The following is a 19,739-nucleotide window of genomic DNA, read 5'->3' as shown; positions in this document are numbered from 1 at the left end:
TCCTGAGCTCATGTAGTAAAATCATTTACACAATCATGTGTTTGACGACCTCGCCCCGTCCTTGCTTGTGAACGACTGAGCCTTTCGAGGACGCCTCTTTCATACCTGATGATGATACTATCACCTGTTACTGATGAACCTGTTCACCTGTGGAAGCTTCCAACACAACAACTGTCAGTCTTTTGTTGCCCTGTCCCAACTTGTTTGGAATGAGCGTTGTATCCATATATAGACATGTAGACATTTAGTCTATGAGTACATCTCATATTATAAATACATAAATATGAGACATTTTCTCGAGGTAGAGGTAGGAGAAGTTTAAATTCAAGCTGCACCTTCATCAGACACAAGATTAAAGTGCTGCTTACAATGTCCTTCTGAGAAGTAGTGGAGTAGAAGTACAGAGTGGCATTAAATGGAAATACTCAAGTACAAGTACAGAACCTCAAAATGTTACTTCAAATGTATCTACTGACTTTACACCAATGTGGAAGTGCAAAACTTTCAACCTGCGTGTCATTTACATGATTGTTGAAAATGGCTTTGAGATTAAAGAAAGACATCAGTGAACTCACATCGAATGCTTTGCTTCTATCTACTGTGTCGTTCAGGATCTTCATGTCCTCCATGTTGTCTATAGTTGCCAGGTCAGTGTATTTTTCTCTGCAGTACTTCTGAGCTTCAGTCATGTTCTTCCGGTCATAAACAAAATGGTACTGACGACGGACCTGTGATGAGACGGCACTCAGCCCTGTAGTGACAACAGAACAACAACGTGAGGCTGTAGAAACATCACATTTCTGTGTTCAGATGAACACTTAAATTACATTTAATTGTTTTTTACATCAACATTTTACATTAAAAGCATGATAAACCTATAAAACAGAATACAACAATACCTCATCTCTCTATAAAAGCAAGGAATCTCTGTGTGTGTGTGTTTGCCTCAAATATCTCTGCGGATCAGGATCAGACTGACCTGAGACTTTCAACATGGCTGCTGCTTGGTTTAAGGGTGTGCAACGTCGCATTTGTTTGGACTGAAATGATACCGTTAATAAATTATTTCATAAATGCTTCACGAAGTCCACTAGCATTGTCAACCACAGCCACGTGCGTACCAGAGCCAATCACTGCAGAGCGCGACTCCACGACACACCTTAAGAAACAAGTGGCGTTATACCTGCAGCGGCGCGAGCTGGACCGAGATTTTGCTGGCAGTTCCGTTCCGTTCTGTGCATCTAAACTGACTGTTGTGGATTAATGAGACTGCACAAGTCCGGACCGAGTCTGTTCGGGTCTGAGGAGATCCGGAGACGCAAGGAAAACAAAGTGGAATTGGAATCTGTGGATGTTCGTGTGTAGCTAGCTGCTAGCCGCTAGCCCACCCACACGGCCCACCACCTCCCGAGTCGACGGACCGGACGCAACAGCACGTCCAAAACCGGACTTAGGGTAAATAATGTCCACCACGCTTTTGTGCAAACATTGCCGTCACGTTTGCTTTGTGTCTGGTGCAGGAAGAAACAGTAAAAATGGCAGTGTTTGGTGTAGTCGTGTGTTTAGTGTTTAGTGTAGTCGTTTTTTTGTGTTGTGAGTCAAAACAATGAGGAAACGGCTGAATGTGGAGCAGGCAGGGCAGATCTTCATGCCTGAGCCTGAGGCATTGGCTGCATTAAATGCAAATAGTTACATATAACTTTATACATTTTAAAAACTCACGCACAATTCCAGCAAACAACAATTTATATTTGCATTATAAGTAATAAAAATGGTTTGTTAAACATATTTGTGGTTTTCACAGTAAAAAATCTGACTTTTTCCTACTCGGATTTTATGTTTTTTGTGATTTTAGGCCCATTGTGTTAATACAGTATGTCAAAATGAAATAATAACTGTACAGTGAGGTTGTGCTAAAAATAATGACACCAAACAAGGCAAGGTAAATAGTTTTTACAGTGAAATATAATGGTAAAATCAAAAATATTTAAAAAACGGACAATTATATCCCTGATGTCCCACCTTCAAACACAGCCTCATTTGGCCGTCCATGAAAACTCTAATTAACCTCCCACTTTTCTACATGAATACATACTTGACCCCTCAGACTGCACTAAACTATCTCACTATATAAAGTAGTTCAGAGTGTGTCCACCTGGAGCAGCTCCAACAGTGATGTGCTGCTTTTACAAACAGTCAGGGGAACTTTTACTGCAGAAACCTGAAGTCCATTTATCTGATTAAAACTTCTTCACGTCACATTTTTACCAAATATTCCAATGCACTTGTTTTTCCAGGTGAAGGTGGCAGAGCGTTTACACCTTACAGGTCTCTGTGCTGTAGGTCTTAATCCAACCATGTCTAATGAAGTCTACTTGCCTGATGCAGCCAAGACGAGGAGAAGAACGACGTCCATCCTCACCGGCTCTCTGTTCACTCTGATGTGAGCTGTCAGACTCGCATCTGTTGAAATAGCTTAAACAGCTCACAGCACCGCAGAATCATTTGACGTCATGTGAACAACCATTTGCATTTCATGAAAAGAGCACACCTATTCCACAGGTATTTTTTCAGGAAATGATTTGTTTAATGGTAAACATGAAAAGAAACATGGGAAAAACAAGAAGAAAAAAAAAAGCCTCAGCTGTTTTTGTCACGAAACATGTTTGTGACCCACCTGGAAGTCTGGTTGGAGGAATTTGGTGACCCTAAACAAGATTTTTATTTTTATGCTGCTTCAAAACACTCAGTTTTGAGGTAAGTTTTGTCCTGTAAGCTGCAGGGAGGGCTGCCACCAGGCTGTCCTGCCATTGCTCCAGCACCCGGCCTGTTCGCTCTACCTCATGAGCCCGCGGACACAGATCAAGTGGTCTGAGTGTTTCCTGGGCAACTATGTCCCACCGTCCACCTGCGTCATCTCCACCGCTTGCTTTTTGTTTTACAAACCAACCACAAGAAAAAGACAAGCAAAACCCGTTAACATCAGACAACCACTGAACATACAGTTGGAAAATAAGATTTTCGCGGCCCTGGTAGTCCGTGGCTGTCCCCCTGTGTCTCTGGGCTGGTTGGGTAGCGCAGACAGGCCGGGAGCTCCAATCAGGACCGGAACCTTACATGTTCGTTCCTCCCACGGGCAGTTCAAAATTAGCTGAATCCCAAATTATGATTCAAGGTGGCAGTGTGAAATGACACTACTGCTAAGCCAGTGTTTCCCCTACCATTCTGTTAGCGGGGCGGCCATCGCGGGCCCCAACCCCCCTTGAAAAACTTGAAAATCTACCGGTATGACGGTGAAGTTTTGACCGCAGATCACCTCAGCAGACCCGGGCTGGGCTGCTCCGCCGCTCCGCTACAGGTGCGGCTGGTCTGGACTTCTACCACCACGTCTGAGCAAATGAGCAAACAAGCGTTATTTGGATAAACTGGCGGCACAACGGGGAACTAAACGGCTACTTTCTCACATGAAAAAGCTTTAAAACCTGATGTTACCGACGCTATAGCGGAATTTAAAACAGAGTTACGGCGGTTTCAAGTTAGCCATAGCGAGGGGAGGTTCGCTTCCTGTTTATAAAATAAAAGCGCAAATTCTATCCTTATGGTTTTCTTTATAATTAAAGGACGACGGGTGTTTTATTTTGTGAAAATGACCAGAAGTGCGTTACTTACTATGGCTGGCTTGGGTAGCGCCGAATTAATCGGAACAAAACTTTAAACAGCTGTTATTATGTTATGTAAGCCAGCTGGTATGATCCTTGCAAGATAGCAAGTCAGCTGGCCTTGTATTGATGGCAAAATTTTTAAATAGCTTATTATATATATATATATATATATATATATATATATATATATATTAATGTTGTTCTGTTGTGTTTAATTAAATTGTTCTATTCATTACCTTTAGGTTTGAGGAGTCGCTGAATGTACATTTTTTTCGATTCAATGTAAAACATTTTCAGCAGGACGAGCCCCCCCCCCCCCCCCCCCCCCCCCCCTTCCCATCCCACGGATACCCCCCCGCCAACAAAAAAACCTAGGGGAAACACTGTAAAAACTACAATACCCATCAGCCTCAGCTGCGGTCGCCATGGTGAAGAATCCAGTTGTGCACATGGTGAACACGAGCCTGTAAATCATTGCCTGTGTGACTGTGTTAGCAGGTTGACAGTAGCATTTAGCTCAAAGCACTGCTGCTTATTTACAGCCTCACGTATGCAATCACAATCGTTTGAAAGACAACGATTCTTCAATCTGTAGCAGAAAAACAAAAGAATCTACGATGATCATGGGAACTAAAGGAAGTCAAAACTTTTTTTTTTCAAGGATGAAGCAAAAAAAAGAACCTTTCATGTAATCAGACGCAGTAATTCCACATTAAAGTTCGTCCTCTTCTGGACGGGCCTTCTTCTTCTTCTTCTTCATCTCCTCCTCCTCGTGGAAGACCTTTCCATCTGCCTGCTTCCTCCAGCTCAGTCTGATGCCTTCACTGACCCCCTGGTCCTCCAACCTCTGTTTCAGCTGAGATACAAAACATTCACTGTCCAAAAAGCTTTCATCGAGTTACACCCTGCTAGCAGCACCCTGCATCCCATGTTATTGATTTAACGATCAGATTTTTTGTGTCCTTAGTTTTTTTTTTAACAATAACGATGACACGTACGCGGCACTCTTACATCGTTCTCAACGGTCGGCTGAATCACCTGGTTGTTTTGTTTATCTAATGTATGAAATCAGACAAATTCACCTGCTTCAAGATGTCCTCCATCACAGCAGGGTCATCCAGATCCAGAGAGGAGCTCTTCTTCAGCAGCCTCACTTTCACCACTTGCTTTGAAACAGAAACTTTAAAAAAGAAAACAAAAGGAAACTATTGTCATTCTTTAACATGTGGTCGTTTTTTTTGAGTTTTTAGAGCTTAGTTTAGCTTAGCATGGACCCGTCTTAATGGACGATGCCAGCACTCCAACAGCACAAACTACCATCTGCTGCTTCTTCAAACGCTTCCATGAACATTATCAACATTATGGACGTTGAAATGCATTTTCTATTCACAACTCTGGATTTATTGATGTTCATTTTCACTTCATTTGATGCTTTGAGCAGTTTTTCTGCTGTATGTTGAAAATTGTCATTTAAATACAGCTTGAATGAAAACTTACCACTGTAGCAGATGAACGCTCTCTTCAGGTGACAGTTCCAGTCCTCCCATTCTCCAGCGTTGTTAAAGTTTGCCGCCACACAGATCTCCTTCCCATGTCTGTTGTTAGGTTCCCTTGGTGTTTGTCTCCAGAACCGAAATGAGGAGTTACTCCCATCCGACCACTTCCAGGAGTCTCTGAAGAGGCCGATCCAGAAGTGTTTTCCTTCGGGTGCCAACTCCTTTATGGATGACAGGCACTGCCACAATCAAAAACAAAGAAATGATTTAAAAAATGGCTCAAGAAATAAATTATGACATTGAATGCACCAAAAATAATATCAAAAGTAACTGTAGGCATTAATTACTGTATCAAATCTGACATTTGCTTTTGTCGTTGATTCCTTTCGTATTCACACTAATTTTCCTTTTTACATTTTTCCAGAGGGTCTCAGCCTTCGTCTTCGACGTTGGCCTCCAGAGCGTCTCAGCCTTTGTCCTCGCAATCCAGAGGGTCCCAGCCCGGACTTCGACGTCGGCCTCCAGAGCGTCTCAGCCTTCGTCCTCGCCATCGTGAGGGTCCCAGCCTTCGTCTTCGCAGTTGGACTCCTGAGGGTCCCAGCCTTCGTCTTCGCTGTCGGACTCCTGAGGGTCCCAGCCTTCGTCTTCGCCGTCGGACTCCTGAGGGTCCCAGCCTTCGTCTTCGCCGTCGGACTCCTGAGGGTCTCAGCCTTCGTCTTCGGCCTCCAGAGCGTCCCAGCCTTCGTCTTCGCCGTCGGCCTCCTGAGGGTCCCAGCCTTCGTCTTCGCCGTCGGACTCCTGAGGGTCTCAGCCTTCTTCTTTGGCCTCCAGAGCGTCTCAGCCTTCGTCTTCGCCCTCCTGAGGGTCTCAGCCTTCGTCTTCGCAGTCGGACTCCTGAGGGTCTCAGCCTTCGTCTTCGCCGTCGGCCTCCTGAGGGTCTCAGCCTTCGCCTTTGCCGTCGGACTCCTGAGGGTCTCAGCCTTCGTCTTCGCCGTCGGCCTCCTGAGGGTCCCAGCCTTCGTCTTCGCCGTCGGCCTCCTGAGGGTCCCAGCCTTCGTCTTCGCCATCGGCCTCCTGAGGGTCTCAGCCTTCTCCCCCGCCATCCGCATCTTGACCTCCTAGGTCTCCCCCTAACCTGACTTTAATTATAACCTCAACCTTGACAGATGGAGGAGGGGTCTCAGCTCAGAAAAGACCCCATTAACTTTAATTCATCTTTGAATTCATTATATTTCTCAGAGAATAATGAATGAATCGGGAGCATTTTGTGGGCTGGTATCTATGAGTGAGCACAATTTGATGTGATAACAGTAACTGTCCAGCCTCGGAGGAGGTATGCGCTCTACTGGTTTATGTCTGTGTTTTCTTTTTGCATGTCTTCATGTATTTCTGCCTTGTTATATATATGAGCTGGCTGTCATTCAAAGCCATACACAGCACAGCAGGGCAGGACCAGTGGGACAGTCTGAGGCTCACCGGGCTGATGTACAGAATTCTGATATGATCTGAATCATATTTTGTGGAGACCGCTAACTACGTCTACCTGCAACTTTAGCTACCATTAGCTGATTAGCCGCGTGTTCAGTTGTGTTGTTCCCTGAGGGGAGAACAAACAGCAGCTCTCAATCCTTAATTTCTTCCGTTATCAGGCGACTAAACAGCCAGCCGTCTTTGAAATGACAATTTCAGAATCGATCGTTGATATGAACTTCAACAAAATGTGTTTATTTATTGCTGCCTGTTATTGACCTGTCAGTCCAAAGCTCCTGTAAAAGAGGTGTAAACAAAATGTTGTGTTTTTTTCATTTTGGCACAGTCAGCCCGGCGTGGGAGGGATTTGCATATCCAGCTCTTCCTCCTAACAGTGCTATGGAAATATAGACTCTAAAAATAGCTCCACTAGTTCAGTGGAAGACTTGTTTCTTTTCCTGTGAAACGAAAAAGAGAGAGGGAAGGGTGTGAGCTCGTACAGAGTGGAGCAGCAGGAAGAGAGGGCAGGTAGCAGCAGCCACTTCAGTGTGCAGTGAAGGCCTCAGTTGTGGGTAAATAAAGCTGCAGCCTCTCAAGATGGAGCATAAGTCTCCCATGAGCAGCTTTATTACTGCTGGTGAAAGTGAACGAGTCGAGCACAAACAACTTTGGTCTAGGAGGGAAACACACACCTCCTCTGTCTCCCGGCTTCGGTGTGGACACAGAGCAGGAAGAGGCAAACACACAAAGATTTAGTTACGAGCTACAAAACCACTGAGAAAAACACAACAAACTAAAAAAAAGCCTTTCTCTGAGTTTAGTCTCTCACAGGCCTGTTTGAAGGGAGATGGAGGGTTGTCACGGGTCGGCGCAGCCCGCTTGGAGGTGTGGCGGCACACTACGGCCCGACTAGGCGTGGTTAAACTGGTAATGCAAATCAACGCTGCTTGGATCGACTCAGCAACGCCCAGAGTGACAGTGGAAAAACCCCACAGAGCCCGGCGCTCCGAGTCCGAGCAGAGACACCTGAGAGGAGCTGAACGGCTAACTGAGCTACTGCTAACTAATGTTAGCTGAGCAACAATTAAAGCTGTCATTCAGGAAACTGTCAACCTCAGAGTTATTTTCTCTACAACATACAGGTCAGTGGATAAATGTTGTACCGTGGTCAGTGAGGCCTCGCCCCCCCAACACAACTCCTCTCATGTGTGAACAGTTACGTCATCGAATTCAGCCCGACATCAGAATTATTCAAGCCACCGTAGCTGCCATGAGACCCGCCTGAGTGCCGGGCAGGTTATTAAAAACAACAGACACAAACTGAACTGAGGCTTCATCTTCTAGAGACCCCCAGTGAGCATGACCACCAACAGGCACGTCACAAAACACAGGCTAAAACACAAAGAGGAAAGAATGAAGACAATAATACAATAACACATTTAAAACTGAGCAATTAAGTAAATAAAATGGAAAAGTTGATAAATGTGTGAATTAAAGCTAGGGTCTACAATCCTGGAGAGCTAGCAAGAGAGCTAGCAAGATTTGAAAGTGGCACTTCCTCTAAGTTAGCTTGTATTAGCATTTGGCTAATACGAGCTACAACCGTAGCCAAGTTGGCAAACCTCACATGTTTCATGAAAATAACAAAACCCCTGAAACAAAACGAATAATTACCTGTCCAACAGGAAGAGAGCAACCTCTGCATCACTTTTCAAGCCCTTCACATGCCCCAGTTGTCTCCACCGCTCAAACGCTGCACCGATGTTGACTCGGCCCGACTTCTTTCTTTATCCAGAGCCTTTTTCGTCGCAGCCTTTTCTGCCTCAGCCTTTCTTTTCCTTGCCTTTTTAGTGGGGTGAGCTGTGACAAGTAACGCTGGCTGCATTTTCTCTGCCATTGTAACCAAATGAACGTCTTCTCCTGCAACTCCGTATTTCTGCAGAGGAGTGTGCTGAATATTTCCGGCATCAGTTAAACGTAACGTGTGCACGCGCGGAGGAGGGAGGGACAGAACGAGACATCCGTGCATCTGACCAATCTGTGCTGTCCGGGCCGGACGGCACGGATTGGTCAGCTTTTTCAGTCCTGCAGCTGCCACAGAGGTCCGATTATTTTCGTTCCTTTTTCTGAATACATAATGTATTGACTACTGTCAGGATAACAGGATCATTTCACCCAGTATAACAAAATGTGTTTCTGAACAACATTACAGACCCGAGCTTTAACTGCAAAGCTAACTACACACAGGAGCAGATTTAATAACAGAAACATTAATTAACGCCTACATTTCTCTATTAATTTTTTATTGTTGCAGTGTTGGTCGCTCCATTCGTCCGTTACCTTCTGGTTCTCTGCCGTGTTTGTCACACGGGCCAGATCTGTGTGGTGCTGTCTGCAGTAGCTCTGGGCCTCAGTCCAGGTCATGTTTTCTTTGGTGGGGACAAACGTCACATTCGGCCCTGAAAACAGACATTCAGAAGGACAAAACTGTGACCTTCAGTTATCCGACCACGCTGTGTCTGTGGCAGTATCCACGGCACTATGAACCCCCAGAGATGTAAGAAAGAACGTCAGTAAAATAAAGTATTTATAAAAATCTAAGTTACAATGAAGTGAAGGCAGACTTCACACTGAGCTGCTTTAAATGACATTCATGGAACTGAAGACAAAGAGGCAGAGAGGTCAAACACCAAACTGGTACATTTGAAACTTCACTCCTTCACATCCTCACCTCTGACATCCATGCAGACCGCCTTAAAATGTTTGTCACATCCGACATCGTTCCATAATCCGTTATCATACATCTCTGCGCAGTGTTCCCCACTGTGCTGGTTGTTGGGTTCTTTAGGCGACCATCTTCTGAACTCCGTCTCCCCGTCTTTGTAGATCCTGGTGTCTGACAGTGACCACCTCCAGTTGTCCAGGTCATCATACAGCCCGATCCAGGCAAACTGAAAGAAAAGTGTGAAGAGTTTCATTAGCCTCAAATGTCATATAAAGCATTAGAGCCTGCACTAGCTTTCAGCTGCTCAAGGAAATGTTGAGTAAATGATGTGTGATGACTATGACGAGGTTCTCAGTGATGGTAACTGTTCAGCTGCTCGGCCCAGCTCCACTCATGTGGACAGCTGTGTGTGTCTTTGCCTCCTTCTTTCTGAAATCAACAATGACCTCGTTGGTTTTCTTGACGTTGAGCAGTAGATCGTCTCTGTGAAGCGCTCTGGTTGTTGATTGTCTACTGATGTGAACTCTCAACGTTGTTTCTACTGCGGCCGAAGGTGTAAAGTTCAGAAGTCAAGTCATTTCATGGGTTTGAGGTCATTTGCTTGGAATGTGTTTGCAGTGTGTGCACAGGAAACCATTTACATGTCTGTGTTTACACGGTTATCTACATGTTAGAATATTAGCATTTGCATACATGCAGGCAGTAACGGTGACCTGTTGAATCTGCCTCTCTGGTTCTGCTGGCTGCTCATTGGATGCTTCTGTGTGGGTGTGAGAGAGGAAGTGTTGGATGGTTGTCGTGAGGCTGTCCGTGGGAAACATTAAAGCGCTGCTCCAGAAGCGGTCCGTATCCATCCTGCTGTCTCTCATTCGTAAAGACTAGTACAGTCACCGCCGACGAACCCTCGTGTCACAGTGGTGTCGTCCACATTTCTCACAACAGAGTTCTCCTGATGTCTGGGAGTGTGTTGTGGTTTCTGTCAGTGGCCCGTCTCCTGGAGCCGGAGAAGATTTCACAGCTGAGTCTTTGCTGAGGAGGTCAACGTGAGCAGAACTTGTGTTCAGCTCCTCTAGCATGATAAGGAGCTCCTGCTTTTGTAGCCTGTGACATTTTGAACCTGCTGCCACAAATCTTTAGAGCTGTTGGTGTTGAGGTCCCTCTCCAGTCTCTGCTGATGTCTCCTCTTTGCCTCCTCGCTGCCAGCTCTCAGTCTTGTTCTGGCAGTGATGTTTGCTTCCTTGTCAGCGGACCGAACGGCAGCTTTCTCTGTGGACAGAACTCTCTGAGCAGAGAATATGGTCGACATCTCTGCATTAGATTAACATCTAGTGAACACTGTCGATCTTCTTCAGCTGCGTTTGAGCACCAGACATTATTTATGTCGACTCAGAGCCCTCGTCCTCTCCTCTTACTGGAGTCCTGTGGCCTGTCGGCTCTGAACAAGGTCCGCCCATCCAGTACCATAGCCTGATCCGGGATGTTAGGGGTTAATCAGGTCTCTGTCTAGATGTGGTAACAGCAGTCTCTGAGTGAGTCTGAGTTTCACCTCATCCACTTTATTCTCCTGTGAGCGGACATCAGCCAGAAGAAGGCTGGGGAGAGGAAAAGCTCTTGGTCCAAGTCGGGTCAGCTTCGTTCTAGCTCCTGTCCTGATGGTTCTGGCCCATCAGGTTAGCTTCAGTGTCAGAGCAGCATGTTAGTGTTGGAGCTGCTCCAGGTGAAGCTAGTTTTTATACAGTTAGCTACTTTAGTCCAGTGGTTCCCAACCGAGGGGTACCACCGGATAAATCTGAGGAGTCGTCAGATGATTCATTAGAGCGGGAAGAAGAAAAGTTCTGATTCAAAAATCTCTTTTGAGTTTTGTGGACCTTTTTTTCTAATATGTTGTTTATGAATTATTAAACATTTTGACCTCTTTGGGCCTGAAACTGTTTTTCAAATGAAACAGTTAATTTGACTTAGTTTCTATCACTGTAAAGGCAGAACTTGAAAACCATCTATCACACTTCAAGACAAAAATGCCTTCGGAACAAGAGAGAGTGAAGTGAACTCACCTGGCCGTATTCAGAGTCCACCATTCTGCTTTTATCTGCCATGTTGATCAGGATCTTCATGTCCTCCATGTTGTCTATAGTTGCCAGGTCAGTGTAGTTTTCTCTGCAGTACTTCTGAGCTTCAGTCATGTTCTTCATGGTCATAAACAAAATGGTACTGACGACGGACCTGTGATGAGACGGCACAAAGCCCTGTAGTGACAGACATGCACACTGGTTACATTTGGACCAAACATGACTTAATGACCTTCTAGTTCCGGCTCAGATCGTATGTAAAACTTTGAGCTGTTTGTTCAGAGCTTTTCTTTATCTTTATGCATATTAAAGAAGACTAATCAGGCTTAATTAGTCACCAGAAGAAAGACATTTTCTTGCATGACTCGTCTGCTTTGACACCTACAGCTGAAACGTTACAATGACAAAAGCATGATTTTTCATTGAGTTGGACTGTACATCAATCAAGGGAACGTTCTCAGAGTTCTGTCAGAAGAACACCACATTAAATAATATTAGGAGATGAGAAATTATAGATATGACTTGCCTGATGCAGCGATGATGCTCAGGAAAACTTTTTCCATCCTCGTCTCTTCCCTGTCTCTCTCTGTCTGTGACTGTGACTGCAGGCGTGCAGCTTTTAAAATCCCTCGTTATTCATTAACTATCAGCTTCGTCACCTTCGGCTTCATGCAAAGTCGTTATGTGAACGCTTATTTGCCTATCAGGCTCCTCAGTCTCTTACTGTTTACACTGTGTTGAATAGACTGTTGAGTCAAGAATCAGTAGCCTTTGTTCAGAAACATGTTCTGACACGTGTTGATGTTGGAAACATGTTGAGGGGAGCACGACCACATCAAGTCAGGGAAATAAGAACATCTGAGCTGAATGAAGCAGAGATGTAAACATTCAGACATCACACCTGCTGAGCACAGCTCCCAGGTCAGCCCTTCTTCCTCTCTGCTGCCTTCCATTCGTGGAGGGGCAACATGAGCACCCGCAAAAAAAAATCAAATAAAAATTATATATATATTATTTTTGTTTGCATTCATGTCCTCCGATTTTTGTATTGCTAATTTACAGTCAAGTCAGTGATGTCATGACGCTGTGTGGGGAGCAGGCTGGCCGCCCCCTGTTTTATCAAGGTGTGTCTGCTGCTGCTGAGAGTCTCACACAGAGTCAGAGACAGGCTCACCTACTGGGGCGGGGGAGCGGGGGATTCATCTAATAGTGCACAACTAATGCAGTTAGTAGGATAAAGTCAATCACATCATGAATTCCTTCCACATGAAGGACATTTCAGTCATAATAATATTGTGAATAAAAGCCCATAGTTTCACACATGTTTTTGGGGGTTTGATTAAATAATTAAATATATTACAAAACGAGGTGAATTGGTTTAGTCTGAACTCTTGGTTGACGGTGTTGGGAGGGGTCACGTGTTGATTCCCGAGTGTCAAATAAACAAACAGATAAGAGGAGGACACAGTCATCAGGTGCCCAGTTCAGGAAAAAAACAAAAAAAGATGAGAAGAGGAGAAACGAGCAAAAGATAAAAGGTATGTAGCCATGTACAATACTCTTTATAAGTGTGACCATGCATGTAATGAGATGAAATGACGTTAATTAGTATAAGTTACGCTAACTTGTATGTTTGTTAGCCTCTTGCTACACTGCTGGCTATAATAGTAGATGATGACAGCATCCGTTTTCAGTCCAACTGACTAGCAAACATTATATCTAATTATTTTCACCCTAATAATGTGTATGTAACACAACATGACTAGCTCACATATTGTTTGTTAAACATCACGTTAGGTCCTGTGCTGCTCAGTAAAGTGAATTATCAATTCTGTAAGCTAAATCAAAAGACGTATATTGCACAGATATTTCATGATGTAGCTTTCTGAGTCATTTTGAGTGTCATGTATATAATAAGCCATCAACCAAGGAGGTTGTGTTTTGGTTTTCTATTCATTTGTTTCCTATTCTAAAAGTTGGATCCATTATGCTTAAAAACAGGTTTATTTAATTGTACTATTCCTGCATTGATCATTTATGTTGTATTTTAATGTGAATGCAGGGGACTTTTTAAATATTTTGGAGCACCCTCTGCCACTAGCGGATGAGGAGCCATCTTGGAAACGCCTGGAGCAGAATCGTGTCTTGAGGATGAGCCTCTGTGCACTGACCTGCTAACTGGCCTTCAGTTCTGACCCTGGGAATCCAGACACAACTGGTTTCCAGGGGACCAAGTCAGGTAACATCTGACTTTGAATTTCCTAGAAACGACAGTGACGGAAGAAGTTGCCACCATCAATACTTCAGGAAGTCACTGGTTAGTGGGGAAAATATATCTAGAAGTTGGCTGGTATTCATTTTGTGTTTCTTGTACAAAGTATGGGGAAATTATTATACTCGTGTGATGAAGGATTTGTGCAATTTAGAAATTTGACTCACTATTTTATTTATATTTCATCCTATTATATAAGTTCTTTTGATTGTGAGGTTCGCCTAGGGCGTCATGAAAGCTAGGACCGCCACTGCATTCAGGTGATCATCATCACCATGCTGCCTTTATGAAGCATGAGGAACGTTATTTCTCTAAACTGATTCAACCACTTCAGAGCTACTGAACACAAACTAACCTTATTATAACTGCCCGCTCACTTAAAGACACTTTTGCTAACCAGCAGCCATAAAGACAAAGCTAAACACCGGAGTTAGCTTGTATGCTAACAAGCTAGATTTAGAAACAAGCTACGTAGCTCGACCGTAACATCGGCGATAAGTGCTATTGTGAGTATTACTGTAATCGCCGCCATCTTTGCCTTGTGGTTAAAACATAGAGTTAAACATATATCCAGCAGGTTCTTACCTGTCCAGCAGAAAAGTCCTCACAGATCCAGCAGCTCCTCCACCTCTGACATGACGCTCTGATATTTATCCTAGTTTTCTCTCTGACTCGGTACAATTCTTTGTTTTTACTCTGCTTTTCTTCGTCAGTCTTCTTATTTCTTCTCTTTGAGGTGGGCAGTGGTGGGACATGTTTCTGCCGTTGCCTCTCCGCCATTGTTTACAGTTTGAGCGCGAACTTTACTGACCCGGTGACAGCAGGCACTGCGCCTGCGCGAGGGAGGGGGCCTGCCAGCCGCGGATGCACGGGAGTGATTGACACTTGTCAGACACGCCCCTTGGCTCTGATTGGTTGTATTGAGCTGGCAGCGGTGGATTCTTGCAAATCAGATTACAGCCACTGGGCGGAGCCACAGACAGCTGACCTGTATCTGATTCTACTGTCAGATCATTATGACAATTTTAGCAAATATAACAAAAAATAGTCAACTTTTTATTACAGATACTTGAAAAATAAAGTCTGATGTATTATTGATGATTTAAGATTTTATTGATTCCAGCAGGAAGTTCACAAGTGTTATATAAACATATTAACTCATTAAAATACACCCAGCTGCGGTGAACACATACATGCATCAATAATTAAAGTCCAGGAATATGAAACAGTGTGAATTATTCTGAAATGGGTCATTATACTTAATAATTGTATTTATTTGTGGGACTGTTCAAACTCAGCGTTATAGTTCATCAAACAGTACGAACACAGCTGAGCAGGCCAACGCCTCAATGGAAGTGTACCGTCGTGTCTGTCAGAGTCAGGAAGCTCAGATTCTCATGATTCTATTGATTCTATAAATTATTTCAAGATAAAACCACATCAGGAAGGTCCAATCAGCAAACAAACAAACAAACTAGCATGTACACAGTTTTGTCAACTCATCAGTAAAGAGTCTGTGTGTTTCAGAAGTGCATCAAACTCCAACAACAACTGTTTTCTCTTATTCTAAAATGTCCACTGGATCCACTTCAGTGACATGTTTAGTCCAACACAGTATTTCATCATTACATGGAGACAAAACAGCAAAAAACTGAGATCACGGATGATGTTATCTGTAGAAAGAGACTCTTCATGTCACAGCAGACTCCATCTTCCCTCTGCACCAGAAATCCTGAGCTGGCTGCTGTTTGATTGACAGCTCATTTCAGCAGATAGGAGCTTCTGTGCCCACCCTAGAGCCGACAACAGCCAATAAGTGAACGTGTAGAGCAGTGACCCTCCCTCTCTTCTTCCTCCTCTCTCTGAGCCGCTTACACACAAGCCTCCGGATGATTGACGCATCCTGTAGCCAATGAGATTTCAGATCCAGTAATATTTAGATTATATCAGTTTTTACAGCCCTAAACTTGATGTATGTGTTCTTTGAATGGGCTGTTTTTCCACCTCAGCTCTTGTTTATGATGATTTCATCAGCACAAAGTTAGTGTGAATCAGGAAATAAAGAACTGTGATGAGCTTTTGCTCCTGAGGTGTTCTGAGCTCACAACATTGCATTTTTTTTCACCTGGCTCCTGAATATTTCCTCACAGAAACACGTGTGAAGTGATCAGGTCCAGTGACAGTGTTTCTAGTTTGAACTTGGACTATGTTAGACTATATGATGTCGACACATTGGGGGTTTAAAGCTAACAGGGGCAGTTACAGCTCATCTGCAGGATGATTTCTGCATCAAAACATTTTAGGCACCAAAACTTAAGAATTCCTACAGATTCGATGCCAGAAGCACGTACGGAGCTTTCGACTGTTTGTGAAAACAAATTCAGGCTGTAACCTTTCAAAAGAGCCCCAAACCAGGTCTGCACTCAGGTCTGTGTTCAACAGCAGCACTGAATGATCTTTGCATTGGCCCGGGGGAGGTGTTTCACGATGATTTTGCATATATTTCCAGGAATACTTTTACCTAAGTAACATTTTGAAGGCAGGACTTTCTCAGTACCTCCCACAGAGCTGCCACCGGACGGCTGTCACCTCTCACCGTGCCCAAACAAATGATAAACAAATCTCCAGGTAACAGTAAGTCACACATCCTGTGGTTTTACCAAAATATCAACACTGATGTTCTGTCCGTTGCCATGGCTGGTTACACAACATGTTTTTAGGTTGTCATGACAACGCAGATCAACGAGATCAACACGTGTGTCCCTATATGACAGCTCAGTGCTGAACTGCTGACTCATCCATGGTGCGCCCCGCCACCGGCCCGGTGTCAGCTGGGACCGGCTGCAGCACCAGCAATAGGCTACCTTTACATTTAGGCATCAAAAAACCATAATACAATAATATTATATATCACATTTTAACTGTTAAACATTTGTAGAAATTCAGAATGAGTGACTTTATTATCTCTACACCTGTGAGTCAGGAAAGAGTTCCACTGACCCGGTCTGACCAGAACAAAGAGGTACAGTGACGATTTCCATGAAACCGTCACTGTACCTCTTTGTTCCGGTCAGACCGGGTCAGTGGAGGTCTGACCCTTGTTGTTCTCGTCTGTTTTCCTGTCATCAACACGTTAGTAGCCAAATGAAGTATGCAAACATATTTTTGAGGAACTGTGTGTGCAAACAATAGGTGGACAGTCAGGTATTGTATTGAAGCTCTGTCAGCATTAATAAGCTACATCAACAGCCACAAGTCTGAAGTCTCACATCAGAACGAACAGAGAGCCGACGAAGATGGACGCAGTCCTGCTGCTCATCATGGCTGCATCAGGTCAGTAATTTATTAGTTTTATACATGTTGATATTCTTTTATTACAGCACGAAACCTTGTGGGGACAAAACTGTCATCAGAACTCTAAATTATAAAAGATGTACTACATTTATATAATCCTTCTCCTTTGATTGACACACAGACTGATGCAAACTGAATCCTCTGAATTTGATTTCTTTTACCCTGAAATATTTTGTGGTGACGCTGCAGCTCATAAAATCTTTAGCTTTCTATTTTTCCAGTCCAGCTTTGGTGTTTTTCATTTACAAACCATCACTGAGTTCCTCAATATTTCTCGATGCTGAACTGACTTTTAAAACAACCAACAATAAACTAGGATCCGTCTGAATAAAGCAGGAACCGATCACAGCTCTAATTTATTCTTAAAAAGACAATTAGGGATGATTCAGTCAGAATGTTCTCAGACTCTGTACCTGCACTCATTTATATATATACAGTATATATATTTATACACACACACAGTTTATACACCGATGAGGCAAAACTTTGTGACGGGATTTTTAAATCTCCAGACTTCAAAAATGTGAACCTCTCTTTTCAGTAAAACCACAAAAGTTTTATCATTGATATTCTACTATTTTGTTTATTATCATTTATTTATTTTTATGATTTATTTATTTTTATGATGTATTTATTTTTATGATGTGTTTATTTATCTATTTTCTGTTTTTTTGTTAGTACACTCTCTCTGTGTGTGTGTGTGTGTGCGTGTGTGTGCGTGTATGCATTTTTTGGATTATAGTATACACTCTCTTCTCTTCACCCTCCACCTTCTTTTCCCCCTTTGATGAATTATTATCAATATAATTATTCTTATTTTATTTATTTTGTTGTATTATTATCACTATTTTCATTTATCATGATTATGATTATGATTATTATTATTACTATTATTATTTGTTGATTATTACCACCCTTTGTACTGTGGGTTTTCTGTGGCCCCGGGGCTCTGGGGGGACTCTGGGATTGGACTGGGTTGGGAGGGTGGAGGACCAGAGGACTCGGCCCCTCTAAACCCCCTTTCCCTGTTGGAAACCGGCTCCTCAGACCCGACTGAACAGCCAAACCTCCTGCAGGGGAGAGAGCTGCTCTCCAGAGGTGTGACCACATCATGCCGGCCACCTCCCGACCTGAAGGGCCGACAAAAGTGGGAAAGGGGAGAAAACACAATAAGTGAATAAAGAAGTAAATAAATATTCTATATAAAAATAATTACTGCAACAGTAGTCATATTAACACGATAACCACTAGTCATAATAATAAGAATAAAAAGGGGAAATAAAATAAAATAAAGTACTCCATGTCCCAGCTCACCCAAAGGACCAGAGATGCCCCGTATAGATATATATATATATATTTATATTTATTTATTTATATATATATATATATATATATATATATGTATATATATATATATATATATAAAATAATTATTATTAATTATTAAAATCATAATAATTATATAGATATATAATTATTATTAAAATTATAATAATTACATATATTTTTTTCTTTATGTATTTATTTAATTGACTCACTCTACATTTTGTCTAAAATAATTCATTTACCCACTTATTAAATACAATGTAATATAATATGCTCTCTTTCACTCTTACAGTTTCATACCCTACAAATCATTGTCTTTATTTGTCTCTTTGCAGTTCAATTAATAGATGTGTAGATATTATTATTAATATATATATATATATATATATATATACATATATATATATATATATATATATATATATATATATATATATATATATATATATATGCCGTGTTATATACATGTATGTTCACTTTCGTCACCTGTACTGCACCTTAAAAATATATAAATACAAAAAAAAAAAGGGTTTATGAGTTCAATGGACTTAAAGTATCAGAATCCATTGAAGGAGCATTCTGTAGTTTTGGTGAAGAAATGTTAATGAGCAGAGAAAGATCTTCATTGGCGGAATTTTTTTTCTGCCTCAACAAACTAAATAAACAAACTCTCTTTGTTTTCATGACTGAATAAACTGAATAAACAAACTGACCTTAAAGGAAAACACAGTTTATACTGTTTTACTCTGTTTATATGTGGCGGACCCTGCCACCTCTCTAGCTTCAAACAGTGTTCTGGGTCCTTCTTCTCCTCTGAGAACAGCTCGTGGATTCACTGATAGAAAAGATAAATATTTCTGAGTTTGTTTTATTACCTCATTAATATTGTAAATGTTAAATTCTGAGTTTGAATTTCTTCTCCAAATCTACGTAGTGCCCCTTTAATGATCAGCCTCTGTGCATGAGGCACCTGCTCTACCACCTGAGTTACTGAGACGTCCCAGAGAACCACTGGTGTAATATATAACTATGTTATGTATTTCAGGTTGTCTTGTGATTTTAAACTAAAATCTCAATAACAATTAAATGTTCTGCAGTAAAAGTCTGATGTTACAGAGTGAAATGTAATGGAGTAGAAATATAAAGTTACATCAAAAAGTTACTCCAAATTGTCCTTAAAGTGGCAACAGACAGCCCGACCCTGTCACTAGTTGAAGTTCAGGACTTAAGTAAATGACTTTGTTACATTCCACCAGTGATGTTACTGACAGAGACAACGACACACCTGAATACACTGAAATGCAACGTTACAAAGTCAACATGTATCATAGAAGTCATGTTTCACCCAAATGTAATCAGTGTACA

At 42.5% G+C, this 19,739-nt stretch overlaps 1 protein-coding gene across 1 annotated transcript in view; it reads right to left on the bottom strand.

Annotated features, from left to right (window-relative positions):
- Positions 1–13,535, bottom strand: part of LOC115585697 (uncharacterized) — a 510,933-nt gene extending 497,398 nt beyond the window's left edge. Inside the window, exons 1-9 of the mRNA XM_030424272.1 lie at positions 11,408–13,535; positions 9,360–9,579; positions 8,969–9,087; positions 5,160–5,397; positions 4,745–4,842; positions 4,377–4,518; positions 3,317–3,389; positions 2,380–2,477; positions 576–751 (exon numbers count right to left, since the gene is read on the bottom strand). Coding sequence (XP_030280132.1) covers positions 576–751; positions 2,380–2,477; positions 3,317–3,389; positions 4,377–4,518; positions 4,745–4,842; positions 5,160–5,397; positions 8,969–9,087; positions 9,360–9,579; positions 11,408–11,551 — 1,308 coding nt within the window. The 5' untranslated portion in view covers positions 11,552–13,535. The remainder of the gene's footprint in view (positions 1–575; positions 752–2,379; positions 2,478–3,316; positions 3,390–4,376; positions 4,519–4,744; positions 4,843–5,159; positions 5,398–8,968; positions 9,088–9,359; positions 9,580–11,407) is intronic.
- Between the last annotated feature and the right edge of the window lie 6,204 nt (positions 13,536–19,739).

The sequence above is a fragment of the Sparus aurata genome, chromosome 7 (assembly GCF_900880675.1).
Source record: "Sparus aurata chromosome 7, fSpaAur1.1, whole genome shotgun sequence".
Lineage (NCBI taxonomy): Eukaryota > Metazoa > Chordata > Actinopteri > Spariformes > Sparidae > Sparus > Sparus aurata.
Note: the sequence above shows the minus strand (reverse complement) of the source record. Positions and strands in the feature narration are given on the sequence as shown.